Source organism: Bombus flavifrons, chromosome 9 (genome assembly GCF_040668555.2).
Source record: "Bombus flavifrons isolate JBK064 chromosome 9, iyBomFlav1_principal, whole genome shotgun sequence".
Taxonomy (NCBI): domain Eukaryota; kingdom Metazoa; phylum Arthropoda; class Insecta; order Hymenoptera; family Apidae; genus Bombus; species Bombus flavifrons.
The window spans coordinates 14,696,009-14,711,972 of NC_138450.1; the positions used below are offsets into that span (position 1 = coordinate 14,696,009).

The 15,964-nt window shown below is 37.7% G+C and overlaps 1 protein-coding gene across 23 annotated transcripts in view; it reads right to left on the reverse strand.

Moving 5' to 3' along the window:
- LOC138183667 (protein muscleblind) overlaps positions 1-15,964 on the reverse strand; it is a 401,637-nt gene that overhangs the window by 38,946 nt on the left and 346,727 nt on the right. For 18 of the 23 annotated variants that reach the window (XR_011174114.1, XM_069120946.1, XM_069120936.1 and 15 more), the window contains 3 exons: positions 14,722-14,892; positions 13,144-13,224; positions 10,719-10,904 (listed from right to left, as the gene is read on the reverse strand). Coding sequence is in view for 22 of the 23 variants with exons in the window: in XM_069120936.1 (XP_068977037.1) it covers positions 10,719-10,904; positions 13,144-13,224; positions 14,722-14,892 (438 nt within the window). In the remaining variant the exon portion in view is untranslated. Of the gene's footprint in view, positions 1-9,204; positions 10,905-13,143; positions 13,225-14,721; positions 14,893-15,964 lie in introns of those variants that run through there. The other 5 variants (XM_069120937.1, XM_069120953.1, XM_069120952.1 and 2 more) reach the window with 2 other exon arrangements.

The following is a 15,964-nucleotide window of genomic DNA, read 5'->3' on the forward strand; positions in this document are numbered from 1 at the left end:
GCCGTTGGTACGGTACCCCGATCTACTGACTTCGCTACAATACATTTCACAACTACGATATCCATGGCGTACTTTCACAATTTCTTTTTTCAATTTTATCTATGAACGTGTCTACGAACCAATTAAATTTTCCAATTATTACGATAAATTCGATCAAAGCCTACTAAAGTTGTTTAAGTTGTTTATCTAATTGCAACTAATTTTATTTGAATTTTATGAGAAGATCGAACGCGATGCGTCAGAGAGCGAGACATATCAACGCCCAGAACGACGAGAGAGAAAAACAGGAAACATCTAATTACTACTCTCTACGTTGGAACTAAATACCGTGTTGAATATTGTCAAATAGGCATCGCTCACTGGTTTCAGTGTACCCTCGCCCCGCCCAATAAGGTCAGAGGACACGGAAAATTGGACGGCTATATTTCGAGAAGGTGAACTAAACAAATTATGGGAGTGTGGGGGTGGGTGTATGATGGTGGAGTTACTTTGGTTAGTGGTGGTGTGGTGTAGTATGACGGATGTCTCGACGGATGCATCCGAGTTTTCAGTGTTCTATCAATCGGGTTAATTCGCACATATGTTAGAGGATTCCTTGCGCATGCATCATCTACTATTTCCGGCCGTTTGTCTTCTGTGTTGCAATGCACGCCGTTTTGAAAAAATATATAGTCAGATGAACCTTTGGTAATATTTCACCGCGATTTATACGCCAGTCGCACGAAGAAGTGCCAGTAACGAGAAACAATGAAACGGAAGAAGAAAAAGAGAAAAATTGAAATAAAACTAGAGATAGAACACTTGTTTCAAATAGCTTTCAATTTTCCCGTTGTCGTTTTTATCTGTTATCGTATCCCTTTAGTCTGTTGCGTTCATTACATCGCCAAATTTTAAGAACATATTCGATTTTGAAGTGTACGAAAATTAATTTTATATACAAAATTTTAGATCTTTTAATTCACTGGACACCGTTATGTTTACTACGTACGAATTGAAATAACGAATATTTTACTCGGTGAAATGTAACAAAAGCGGAAAATTTAATTTTTTGCCTTAATATAAATAAATAACAAATTCGACGAATTACCAGAATTAATTTCTTCGACACGAGCGTAGAATACCGAATACTGCGAATTTAAATACGAAATGTCAAATTCGATATTTTGCATGGAATTTTCTGCTCACTTTCGTTAAAACATTGTCAGAAACATTTTCCGTATGAAAATTCTAACGAATCTAATTGCAAGCCAATACCGATATTCTTATTGATATGCGATCTCTAGATACAATTTCAACAAATATAAATCATGCTTACACGCTTAGAAGGTTCGTTCGATGTTAGAGTATGTAAATGTTATTAAATCGTAAGCATCCTGCTGCGGGTTCGCAGTAGAGTAGGTACGTGATTAGTCAGACGGCGCGACGTTTCTTCCTTTCTAGATAACTTGAAATTTCTATTCCTGGGCTGTCATATTCGTAATCTTCGTATTCTTTGGAAATACTTCGATATTACGAAATAACTTACTTCTTAAAAAATCAAAAATAAGTTTTACCGGGGCTATAGAGAGATATTAATAACGCGATAATAGTGTTAAATATCGCTACGTAATACGCTAGTTTTGGAACTAGAGCAAAATGATCCTTTTCTCTGTAATTTTTCTTTCCGGTATGTATCAGTGAAGAAGACAAAATGTAAAATCATACGGAATACAAATTAACGTCGAAAATTTATCGACTAACGTAATTAACACGAACAATCGTGTTTCTTCTCCGTCGACTATATATTTTTCACGGTGCATCGCGAACTCACCTAGCATTCCGTAGACCCATGCAAGTCGGTATGTTTTATTTAGCCGTAGAACGTATACGCACAACGTCCAGGGTTGGATTAATGCGGCAACCAACGATCTGCATCGTTTCTTTATCGTGTGTGTTAGAAGGTAAGACAGCAAGCGTGTGTGAGTGTAAAACATGCATCACGAGACACAATACTTAAAGGTTCGGTCCATTTCGTACGTTCGTTTGTTCTTGGAACTCGCGACTTGCCGACAGCTCGCGCTCTTCATCGGAAGTGAAAAGGCGAGTCTCGACACGGGTTTAAGCCTGGGAGCTCGTTAAGGAACGCACGCACGGAAATCGAACGATTAACGAGACACACACACACACGTACACAGGCGATACACGAATCGCATAGAACGATATCAAATATATCAAACACATAGATATGTTATGTATATAAATATAAATACATAAAGATACGAATACGAATACAAATATATGTATGTACAAACATACGAATATACGAACAAATATACACGGAGAGAGAGAGAGAGAGACAGACAGACAGACAGACAGACAGACAGATAGACAGACAGACAGACAGATAGGAAACGGGAGTGGAAGACAAAGAAATATTCGTACGAGAGAATATGAAAGAATAGAAGAGGAAGAAAGAGAGAGAGAGAAAGAGAGAGAGAGAGACAGACAGACAGACAAAGAAATATTCGTACGAGAGAGTATGAAAGAAGAGGAGAGAAAGAAAGAGAAAGAGAAAGAGAAAGAGAGAGAAAGATTGTGAAAGAGAACAGGCACGATGAACCCCTCCTTTAATTTTATTATCTTACTAACGTTGATTAGACGCGTGTATATTAGGTATGTGCATTTGCAGCCATCAGAAGCTATATAAACATACATGTATTATTTGAGGAACTTAGAGAAAAAGTACAAGTAACAAAATCTCTAATTTCAAACGTTTTAATATAAAAATTTGAACGCTTCTAAATATTAAAGCACATTACTATACGTACTAAAGGCTCGAAAAATTCAGAACAAAATTCGCTTGATCAATCAGTTCTCAATCGTTAATCTCTGCGGAGATCGGTACTTTCGCATTAGCATCTCCGAAATGGTTGAGAAAACATTAACCTATCTCGTTTCTGAGAAGAGAAGGCGAAAGAAATGCGCTTGTACCACTTTTCCACTGAATCCTCCATTTATCATCAGCTATATCTTAGGTCTTCCGTTGGCGTTGATAGCTACATGCTCGACTTCGTCTCTTTTCCTGTTTAAAGTCGCACGTACGTACAATACGAACACTGCTGTTCGTGCTCGAACAAGTAAATCAAGCAAGTGGACCCAGCGTCGTTTTGAAAATAACGAGAATCGATTACCGTTCCCAAAATTTGACCACAGAAAGAATGAAACGTGTTCGCAGCGATCTGTGCGTTCGATAGAACACGGGACAGAGTATTTACTCTCGCGAAGAATGCCTCGCGAGACGGGAACACATGATCAGACACACAAAGAGGACGAAATATAGATACAGAAAGAAAGAAAGTGAAAGAGGGAATACCATAGAGTACATTGATATGCGTAGCCGCGCTCTCTGATTACCACGTTTCCGGCACGTTCACGTCGGAAACATGGACTGCTTTACGGGACGCGTAATCGCTGCTGTGTGTGCTCGTGTGTGCTCTAGTTAGTCCATCGCGATCTGTACGCACCGACGAAATCGGATTCACGAACACGGTTAATCCAATTACAAAGCGCTATTTTCTCTGTTCGTCGATGCTGAGGACTTCCGGTGCCCATGAACGCGTTTATTCCGTATTCTTCACCGTTCCGTTTTCGATCCGCGATTAAGGTACATATATATATATATATTATATATATACATATATATAACATATATAAATATATATATACCCAGCTTTTGTAATTAGCACAAATAAGAGAAAAGAAACGGTGGAACGAAAGTATAAAGAAAAAAAAAGAAAAAAAAAACGAAGACAAAAAAAAGGAGAAAAATGAGAAATAAGAAGTTAAAAGTTACATACTGTCCGCTTAAGCACACACACAAAATCGAACATAACGGCGTGGAAATGATGACGATGACTGCGTTTTATTGAAATTGTCACGTGTATGCATGTATCGCGAATGTTCACCGTGCTTGTACGTGTGCATATATATGTATGTTTATGTATGTATATATATATATATTTTACGCTTGTTCGTCGTTGTTGTGTCTATGTGTACGTGTTCTTGCGGATAGATGCATATAAAAATGTCAAAAAACTTGCATGCGATCGTATACATAATGTAAAAGCACCTCCTCCTAGCTGTAAAAGTAAACACATAAGTCGCAGTTCAACGTTCAACAATTAATAGAATTAGTAAAAAACTAGAGAGTGTGTGTATGTATGTTGACTTAAAAAAAGGAAGAAAAGGAAGACAACGATAAATATAAATATAAATCTGGCGCTGTAAAAATCAGTTACAGACAAGTATGTATACGTGTATATATATAAATATAAATAAATATATATAGATTTAAAAAATAAAAAAAATATATATATCCCTTTTGTTGCCAAAAGAAATTTGTATATACTGCCGAAGATATACATATGTATATATATACACACACACACACACACACACACACATATATATATATATGTCAAAAGACACAAGGAAAAATTAGAAGAAGCTGTAAAGAGCATTAGCTTAGTGCAGTTATGATACAATTACGCCAACGTCGCGGCGATCGATGCTTTGCCAACGATAGTTTCGGTGCTTCGCGTGCTCATGCGGAAACGAATCGCTTCACTGGATGAAAACTTGAAAAAATTAACTTCTCGACGGGAGTCCCTTTTAGAATAGCACTTTGTGAAATGAAACGTGACAGAGCGAGGTTTCACGTTGAGAAAGCATCGTCGCGCTCTGTAGCTCTGGGCTAGCTAACAGAAGTAAAAACAAGTAAATGCGTGTATTCGCTACAGAAAGAAAGAATCAAAATTAATACTGTTAATAAATACAAGAGAGAAAAATGATAAACATGGGTAACGAACATGGGAAATTAATCTGGTAAACCAGGGCAATGTTTATCGAAAGAAAGATAATTATCGATTAAATTCGATTTTGGTTGGAACGAATAGAAAAATATAAATAGAATAAAACAACGATACCGTATTTAAAAGAGTAAGATAAATAGAAACAGAGGGACCTTTATATTATATCTAAGTGCCGGCCTGTATATGAAAAGAAGTCTCACACAAGTAATATGTAGTATAATAATAACAAAATTATTACGAGGTTACGGTATTACATCGTAGGATCGTTCGCTATATTGTGAACGTGGCGCAAATAGGAAGTTCAAGATCGTAAAGTATAACATCGATGCAAATTATACATGAACAGATAAAAAGAAAGGAAAACGAAAACGAACAGCCAAATAAAAGGGAACGAATTAATTGACATCACTACGCTTCATTCAACTATATTGTCATTGCACTACTGTGTACGATTAGAAGAAATAAATAATGTCATCGTTTCTGCTTTCTACGGCGTTTGATTCCCTGATTGGTCAAGCTTCTTATACCGAAATATCATTATTTTTTTTTTTTTTTTACTGAAATTTTATTTAATCCTTTCATAGCGTAATAAAATAGCACGAAATTCAACGAATTTCTTTTATTGAGAATTATTTACGTGGTAAACACAAGTAACTTGTGACGTTTAAAAATTTGCATACAATAAAGAGAAAAAATAAATAGCAGGATAAAAATAACTTACACGTTATCAAAAGTTCATATGTAAATTTTATAGCACTATGACTGTCCTAAATCTTTTTCTCGTCTCTCGTTCTATACTGTGAAAAGATTAAACATCCGTTAACTAGTGATTTTTCACTTCTCCGCACAATTAAAAGATAACAAGACCTCGGCCAATCAAGGTTAGAGATTAATTAACGTATCTAAATAGCAAAAATCCAAACATATGTTCATATCGAATATTAATAACATTATATATGGATATATGTATATACTATATATGTACATATATATGTATATACATACATATATATAAACAGGCAGCAGGCAGTTATATAATTTGAAAAGACCATCAACGATGTAACGTCCGGGAAAATATGTATATCTTCTTTTTTTATTTCTTTTATTCTTTTTCTCATATGGATGTGAAAAAAAGGTTAGAGGGTTGGAGGTTGAGGAACTTTGAGATTATTCAGACGGGATCGAGTTGAGAGAGAGAGAGAGAGATAAAGAGAGAGAGAGAGAGAGAGAGAGAGAGATAGAGAGAGAGAGAGACAAAGAGAGAAAGAGACAAAGAGAGAGAAAGAGAGAGAGAGGGTGAAAGAGAGAGGGTGAAAGAGAGAGAGAGAGAGAGAGAGAGAGAGAGAAAGAGAATGAAATTGGGCGTGATTCGGTTTCGTTCGTCGTTAATAACAAGAGTTATCGGAAATTTTTCAGCGTGACCTGTGTGCGAAAATTTCTACCCGATTGGTAGTAGCCTGTGGCGTTGGCTTTTCACAGAACGATTGCGATCGAAAAGAAAAAAAGTACGAAAAGAGACGACTAAAAATAAAAAAAAAAAAATTATTAAACAAAGATACAGAAATAATGAAATTCTAATAATAATAGAACAATAGAAAAACGAAGATCACTTTTACGATATGCAGAGACTATTTGTTCTTGCAAGCGGCATGTATGCACTACGGAAATGTCTATAATTCTTCGAAGAGGAAAAGAAACAAAAGGTAGTACAGTTCTTAGCATACTTGGCATATATTCGATCGACTAAAAGAGCAAAAGGCACATTACATTAAGGTGAAAATAAAAATATATATGTAATACATGTATGTAATACTTGAAAAATGGAAAAAAACTGGAAAAAGAAGAGATTTTAATCGTAGAAAATAAAGAAACGTATAATAAGAAAACCGAAAAAATATCGTAAGTAAGACACAAAAAGCACACAAACTTTCGATACTTGTCTTTTTTTTTTTCTTTCCTTTTACTTATTGTATCTTTCTTGTCGTAGAGAGAACTTAAAAAAAAAAAAGATTCAATAAACAGTCTGTGCATTGTTTTTTTCAATTTCAATTATATTTCTTTTATTTGAATTCATTCGTCAATAAATTTCATTGTTGACCCGAACTTAGTGCAAGTCATTCGAGTGGTTTACATCACAAATAGATATATCGTTTACGATATACTAATTATCATCATTAATCATACGTTACCAAATATTATAATAATTATAATTATTACCGTTAAAGACCAATTTGTTGGTTAGCTGATAAAGTCGATCGATAATAGTTTCCGAATTCTATTTGCAATAATTGTTGTTTAATTAACGATATTACATATTCCATAATAATTCATAATATTCCTTTTTTCCGTATTCTTTTTTCTTTTTCGTTCGTACTTAATCGTAAGGTCCTAACATCATTACTTTAGACGAGGGAGAGAGGACAGTACAAAAACTTGAAACAAGTATTTTCTTGGACATACGGAATAATTGTGGAAGGTACTAGGAGAAGGTCAAACACCACGAAATGTCGTACGAAAATTGAATAAAAAAGAAAAAAAAAAGAAACAAAAAACGCTCGATAAATCACGTCGTATTCACGCGTAAACAATATCTATAAAAAGAAAAGACACTTTTATAAATCCCAGGCTGGAAATTTCGTTAAAAAGATGATAAAATCTTAAATTAACGTATCGTTGGATCAATCGATACGCCTACGAAAAGAAAGTATCAAAAATTCAACGAGAAATAATCGAATATGCCACAAAGAGGTGGAATGTATCAAACTAAGTGCAGTTTATTCTCAGCTCTCGTTCTCCTCCATACAAAACACAATCAGTTAATTTGTTAACCTACCTACTATGTACACGTGTTACTATGCGCGTCTGCATGGCTGGCGCATAAAAACGTATTCTGTATACGTAAGTGCATAGATTCTTTAAAGCGTTGTTAAAATACCACTTTGGAAATATGTGCAACGATCTTCGATGTTCCTTTAAGGAAAATGTAAAACTTCGTACGACGAAAGTTTCATTATTTTACCTCCATTTTAAACCACGAATTATACATTTTTTACACGAATTATATTTTGTTAAAGAAACAGCAACGCTACATAATAACCTTAGAACAGTTTTTAATTATTCGAATCGCGACGAATGATTTTTATTTGAGTCGCATGATCGTTCGATCCGGTAACTCCACGGAACTTGTTACATCCAACATATCATTTAAGTTTTGCTTTTGAAGAATATTCTCTTCCTCGTGTCGCCTGTATGTTACTCCCGCGATATCGTTTACCGTTCATCGATTAATCTTCTCTTTATTAAACATCGCGTGCATGTAACAAGTACGTACTTTCGTTTATCTCGTCGTCGTTGGTAAATTTCGACGAATACGCCTCTTCGTCAACTTTATTTATTAACCGCAAATATCCAACAGATATAGAAGTTTCTCAGCACTTTGTTAAAATAATGTTTTCGAATGCCCCCGGTGTTTATAATTACTTGAAAGACAGTAAATCAGAACTCTCTTTCTACTTAAGTCAAAAATTTTATTTTTGAAAATTCTTAATTTTCAGAATTTTTCTTTGAATAATGTTTATGTACAAATACATAGCTACATATTTCGAGGGTGGTTTGAACAATCGCTAACCATCGATTTTTCTTCTTCCTCTCTGTTTTTGCAGGAGAACAAAGAGGATAGAACGGGAGAGAGAGAGAGAGAGGAACAGCAGAGATTTCTGTAGCTGTCCATTTGCGCACGAGTTGGTCTCGTTACCGGTCCAATACACGGAAAACGTATTAAATTCGCTTTCTACGAAGAGCAGTTTCTTGTTCCGGAGAAAAAACGGAGAGGGAAGCTCCATTTCACAAACGATCCGCGAGAGTTTCGCGCGCCGATACTCTACCAGCCCCCAAGCCGCCCCTTTGCTCGCCGATTTTATTCATTTTCTCTGCGATACCGCCGCGTGAAACTTGCTAATTCCGCGAAAGCCATCGGGCGAAAGAAACGATACAGGCTCCGGGGAAATCTATAAACTCGAACGTTATAAAACTTATAACAAGACAAACGCTTACCAATTTTTTCGAGACTTATGCAAACGCTCGCGCATGCGTTAAGAAACATTATCGTCCCTTTACGTTTTACACGCGTTCCTTAGCGAGAGATCGGAACATTTGCGAGTCTTAACTAAAACCGTCGTTATCTGTCGTTTACGTTTCGAGGGATGAAAATATCTACACCGTACCACGTAGACGTTGCTTCAGAGACACGATGCAATGGTGATACGGTTCTTCTTACAGTTTATCCCTCTGCTGGTGCTTGTGATTGTTGGTGGGTAGAATGAAGAGGGATCGCATTTGAAATTGTAAAATCGGTTATATTTCTTAATTTTTCATCGTCGTTCTACTTGCCCATGCTTTACGTACTGTTCTTGGACTTTATTTTACTTTGTTTTCGATCGACTGTTCTCGAAGAGACTCATCGAAGATCGTTGCATATTTCGCCCAGTATCTTACAACTTACCCTCCTCTCTAATAATAATAGTAATTATCATCGCGTTTTTTTTTATCGTTGCCACTAATAGTTGCTTTGAACGAACCTTATCCGATATACAATCTCCAAAAAAAATGAAAAAAAAGAAAAGAAAGAAAGAATAAGAACCGGTCGCCACTGGCGACACTATCCTCGAGAACTCTATCCTCTACCGTCGTGTAATGCAATACTCTTAATCGAAATTTCCGTACATCATATACGTACAGTGCTATAATAACCATAAGTGATTACTAAAAAGATTATATAGAAATCGTAGTCACAACGTTTATCAAGGCATCCGATAGAATTGCCTAGTTCCACTCTCGGACCTCGTGTCCTTGTCTAGGAACACGATTCTCCATTTTATTTCGTCATTAACGAGCTTCGTTTCGCTCCAATTCTTCTGGCTACGAACGATCTGTGAAATCATCGCCACGGTGCAATTTCGTACGGATGATCCGGCGCGATGTAATTAAGCTTCCGACAATTCGATCTCGAACAACATCGAAAAATAATTTGCTCGTCCAGCCGGAATGGACGACAACGAAGCTGAATATTTCGCGAGGTGTTTCTTTGTTTGGGGGAGCGGGGGTTATACATATGCTTCACATCGCACGCGGATTACGCTATTTATTGGATATAATGTATATAAATATAAGATTTATCCTGGGTTGTCGAACGTATTTCTCCTCATCTTCCTCATGATTTTTTGAAGGATCAATGAGAGCCAGCTAGAAATACCTTCCAGCCTAGGGGTTGTTGCCTCTTTTCCTTTGAAAAAATCTCGATATTCTCCCGAACAATTTCAAAATTAACCTTAACCGGTCTCTTCTTACCAAAAGCATAAAAAAATAAACGAAAATTCGTCCGATATCGAAGCAAACTCGGCATATGGTAGGTGACCAGACATCGATCCAATAGAAAATCCGCGAAAAAGCAACGAGGCACGAATGGAACGATCTATAACCACGCCAATGATACAAACGCGCGAAAGGAAGATAAAAGGTAAAAGAAAAAGAAACAAGGAAAGAAGAGAACTGCATCGACGATCGATTTCAATAATACGCGTGGACGTAGATCAGGTTGTGGATCGGGTGATGGTGGGCGTGAGGATTGTGCAAGGGGGTACAGAAGGAGGTAGTGGTGATAGTGGTTGGGGATGGTGGATGATTGACAGATTGCATCGTGGAAACGGGCGACACCTGATTGGGGGGACCGGCCGGCACTTGGTACACGGTATTGGGCGCGGCCATCGGGCACCTTGAGGCCCCGGCTGCGCCGTGTTGGGCCCCATGCTGTTGTTGTTGTTGTTGTTGCTGTTGTTGTTGTTGTTGAATGTAGTTTGGTGGTAGACATACCTCGAGGCGGTCGGTACGTGGCATCTTCTGCGGCATCGCCACCGTCTGCGGCACCACGCCCAATGGGCTTCCGACTCCTGTTGGATCCGCCGGGCCCATGATCGCTGGCATGATCGGACTAGGCGCAAAATACGGGCTGTACGTGTTGCCAACTTGAGGCATACCAGTCAGGTACGGATTCGTCGCCTGCGAAAACACACCCGGAAAGTATCCAGGTAACACGGATTAGAACAAACCTATCCCCACCTACGCTCCACGCGATGTCGTCATCGTATGTGCCCCGCAATTTTATTATGCTAGAGCTCCTCGCTTGTTCGACCCCCTTTATCCTATCCCTGACATAAGCGCGGTACAGTAGCCCCACCCTTATTTTAGCTGTGCTATTCGTGAACAACAATTTTGTATTGTCAATATTGCGGTCAATGTGATCGAGACTTCGCGAGAGGTAATTGAGAGACAATTAGTATTAAAATTAAGAATCAATTTACGATTAAAAATATCTGGCAAACAGACTTTGCTTCGATCAACGAGTATTATATCTCTCCTTTTATAAACCATCGAAGCATACGCTATTCTTTTCATCGCGGAACAAAAATTGAATACCATCGCGAAGGACCGTGACGATACACGGTCGATTCCACTCGTACACAATTCAAACGAATTTAATTCACATATATATGCAAGAAAAAAAAATTCAGCTAAAGAATTATAGAAGATCAAAGAATATGAAATTTAGTTCAAAAGTCAGTAAAATTCGGTGGCGAAGATTTTCCCGTTTCCTCAAAACTAAACAACGAGCAACGATGTGTAAACGCTTAATTAAACGATCCAGACATCTGGGCCGAATTACCTCGAGCGTTAAATTATTCCGTATGAATCGAGCTAACAACAATTTTAACCAATCTAGAGGGAAATTGTAACGAGTGGAAATTAGCGAAGAAAAGAATAGGATATACTGCTCGCCAAGTCTTAATCGTTCGTTTCTTTCTCGGTGGTAACCGCTACTTTGAACGACAAGCGCGCGTTCCCATAAGAAGCGTTTGGTTTTGCAGAGAACGGGCTTCCCAGAACCGAAGGCAGGTAATTTGAAGCGCAGCCGAATGAGCTGAACGCCCGTTCCTTCTTCTTCTTCTTAAGGACCTGTGTGCTTGTATCCTTCGAACTTTCGCCGAGTTCACGCCATCACGTGGTATAGAAGCTTCCAAGGCAACCGAGGAACGCTAACCGCCGAAAAACTTTCAACCGCGCGATAATCGCCGTTGACCCGGAAAACGATTTTCGAGTTACTCTCCGGGCAAACAATAATCTATTGGCGGGAAGTCAGCGTACCTCGATTATTCGCCATTTGCTCGCGTTTCTCTCGTTCTTCGATCGATTTCCCGTATCGAATCGACGCTGCATCCAACGATCTTACTGGATCAAATGACATATTACGATCTTGCATACATTTAATTACGGTCGAAACTGTTCAAAGTGACAAAGATTGCCCGATTTAAACACGAAAAAATATATTTTTTGTTCTCTTGTTCTCGCTTAAGATAATAGTATGTATATACGTTGTTTATAATTGCAGTTTAGGTCTCAGTTACGTTGCCCATATAAATTAAAAAGAAAAAAAGAAATAAAGAAAAATTTAACATGTACGATATTCATATCCTTCGTCTTGTTTATACTATAAACCCCTTGTATATACGATATATTTGTTTCCAAAAACGCGATGTTAAAATTTTCTATAATTAATAATTTTACAAAAAAAAAAGTTCAATGTATTATTTCTTCCTACATGTTCTGAATAATTTTTACGTACATACATATACAATCTTATCGCATATTCAAAAGTTCTAGAAAAAAACTAGGTGCGCGTTCTTAAAACGTATTATATGGAAAAATAAGCAGAACAGAATAAGTAGATATCATCGAATTTAAAGATATTTCATGGAGAACGAGAGAAACTCGGCGATTTAACTCTTTGTTGGCCGCAAAATAATTCATGCTTTCGAGGAAAACCCTCTAAAGGAAAAACTTTATCGTGACATACAGAGAAACTTCTTATATTTCGATAAAAACAAAACGAAATATTTCGTAAAGCATGCAGATCAAGTCTCAATCTTAATTTACAGTGCGGCACTCTTTTAAAAACAAGTCGAAGCTTTCATACAAACGCTTACTAGACTTACAGGCACACTAACTTGCGCGACAGCGACGCCATCTTGCAAATCTGTTTCTTTCTAATTACCTTCTAATCATACGTATTAAAATTAAGGATTTTTTCAACAAAATTTATATATAATAATATTTACATTGATAAGAAAAAAAAAAGAATATACATAACAGTTCGAGTAGATTTGTTTCGGAGGGTCGGCGCCGTCGCGTGCACTTTAATTAACTAAAAAATTAGTGGAAGCCAACCAAAACCAGGAGTTACCATAAAGGCGTGGGTAGCGAGAAGTTGCTGCTGGATTTGCTGTTGAAGGTGATGGTGTGGTGCCGGAGGTGCCGGTGCCTCCTGTTCACCAATGACGTAATTGGAGAACACACCAACAATCAACCACAACCACGAGAGCCACAGCGGCAAACATAGGGGACAGACAGGCAGTCATACGAGTAGTATAGGGTTCGATGTCACGTAGCAACGACTATGAATTATTATGTCATGAAATAAAGAAGTAGGTGGGCGTAATTATGATGGTTTGATTTCTTGGTGAAAATTTCCTTTAGACGCCGAGATATCATTACTGGGGAACGAAATTTTTCGTTATTCACAACCTTTAAACGTTTTGCACGCATTCGAAAGAGAGACGACTCTATTAACCCCTTGCCTTATAATATCGAGTCGTAATATACTTGTTCAACGAAGGTAGATCAAAGAAGGCAGGCTCTAACTTTAGTTTCAGATTGACAAATATATAAATATGTACAATTTGTCGATATACCGCATCTGATACGGCGTTGCAACATTCTTGCAGTACAAACACAGGAGTGATTCGGAACACTTGTTACTCAAACGTTTTGCTTTTCAAGATCCGACGATGCATATTTTATGTCTTGTCAACGAGTTCACGTGTTATTTAGTCAATAATGTGTTTCGAAAAGTTTCGTTACTCGTAAAAATTAGCAACATTCGTGTTTTAGGGTTACCCAGCAAACACGAAAACATTGTTACAGACAAGGGATTAAACGACTGATCATCTTTCGTAATTTACACATTTATCGCTATAATTTCTTTCTTTTTTCAATAATTGCAGTAGATTTTGTGGATTCGCCAAATGGTATGTATTATGATTAAAAAAAAAAGAAAAAAGAGAAAAGAAATACTTTGACGAACCAACAAAATAATCCGACGGCAATCTAGGAGAACTAATAATTGTAACTACGGTCTTTTCTCTATTTAGCTATTTGATTTTTCAACAAATATTGACTGTCTATCGAGAATCATGGATAAATTAAAGGAATAGGGGGTGACACTGACCAAAAACATGCGGCGTGCTAAAATTTACTCTCTGAGGTTTTATCTTTCGGTGCAATGCCCGCAAATATAAAGAACGTCGGCAAATAAGAACGACTAGGTGTGATATTCTTCAAGAGCTTTAATCGATTCATATCGTCCAAGTCTAACTTAGATATCGAAGCACACGAAACAAGATATTCTTCGATAAAGTCTAAATTTTGTAAAATATGTATATGCTAATTTTTAAAATGTATATCTCGTCGAGACATTAACAACGATAAAATCTGCCAAAGAAATGATTTGATCGAGTATTCAGCGAGTCAAAGAATCTCTAATTATCATAGCAGAAATATAATTTTTGATAAGAAACTGGCAGCGGTACACCTTATCGTTAATCATTTACATGGCGTTACCTACCAAAAAGGTAATCTAGTGGTAGTCGTCGACTAACACAGACAAAACTCAAGATCTCTCGATCGTGGTAAAAAGAAAAATGTGTGGATGTGTGAACAGCAGAAGACGTGGTGCAACGAATGTGTTAAAGTTCGGACATACCACTGCTGGTACCTGACCAGGCACTAATGGTTGGGCCGGTGTAAGACCCATCTGCTGCATCAGCGCATTCTTCAGAGCTAAATGATTACGCCCGTTTATCAAAAGCTGGTCCTTCAGGTGCTGCGGTGGATGGAAATATTTGCACGGCGGTTTTTCGCGATTACATCGGCCCTGAAACAGAAATAAAACCCAATATGTTACGATCCACTCTGGACATCGTGTCTACGGACGTAGATTGCCTTTCACGCATATACGATATAGGCTACGTTTCGTTCGTACAAGTACAGAGAGTATGAAATCAAACGAACGGGATTCCTTTCTATATGTATCTAATAGATATATTGGATCATAGTCGCTTTTGGCGCGGATAAAATGTTATCATCGATAAAAGTAGATAAGATTCAAGGATAGCATAGAATTAACAAGAAACGTTAACGCAGGAAATTCCTCTTCGAGCACATAAGGATTCGAGCTTGTACAAGTGGCAGAGGAGCACGATTAAACGCAATTTTAATTACAGACCCTTCTCCACCGTGAACAATATTCCCACGAAAGGTCCACGCGTGCGATAACACGACACCATTACACGCGTCGCAATGTAATCGCGCGGTAATCTTACGTGCGCACACAGCCTATCTGCAATTTGTCCGTAAGTGAAACACGCTCACGTACAAGTGGTTTATAATGCAGCTAATATCGAAAGCTCTGCCTTCCTCTCTCTAGATTTTCCGCCCTCTCGTAACTTGGCTGCCGTAGCGAGCTTTAACGTGATTTCAGGCTTCTGCGCATCGTTGCACTGCTGTGGGAGTAAGTGGCATAATTGAAAAAAAGAAAAAAGAAAAGGAGAGAGCAATATGATTCAAAAAGTTCCCATTAACGATTCAGAAAAATGCGGTTCTCGTTGGAAATTCGAAATATTGGAATCAAAACGGTGTTCATGGCTCTTTAACAACAACGAAGGCAACGAAATTAACATCGATTTGCTATCTTACAATAGCGTTTCATTCGACACGACGGGTTCGAATAAGCTACTTTTAAGCCAGGTTACATCTCGACAACCATGACACGGAAGTTTGCGTGGAAGTCAGAGATGGATAAGCAGGTCGATAGGACGTAATCCCTATTCATCGCATCGTGAAACAAGTGTCAAGACGCGTTTGCGTCAAATGAATGTACACTCGTTGAAAATGCATCCTGTCGATTTTTCTTCGCTTTGTCCTAAATCGTTCGTTGGTTTGCGTGA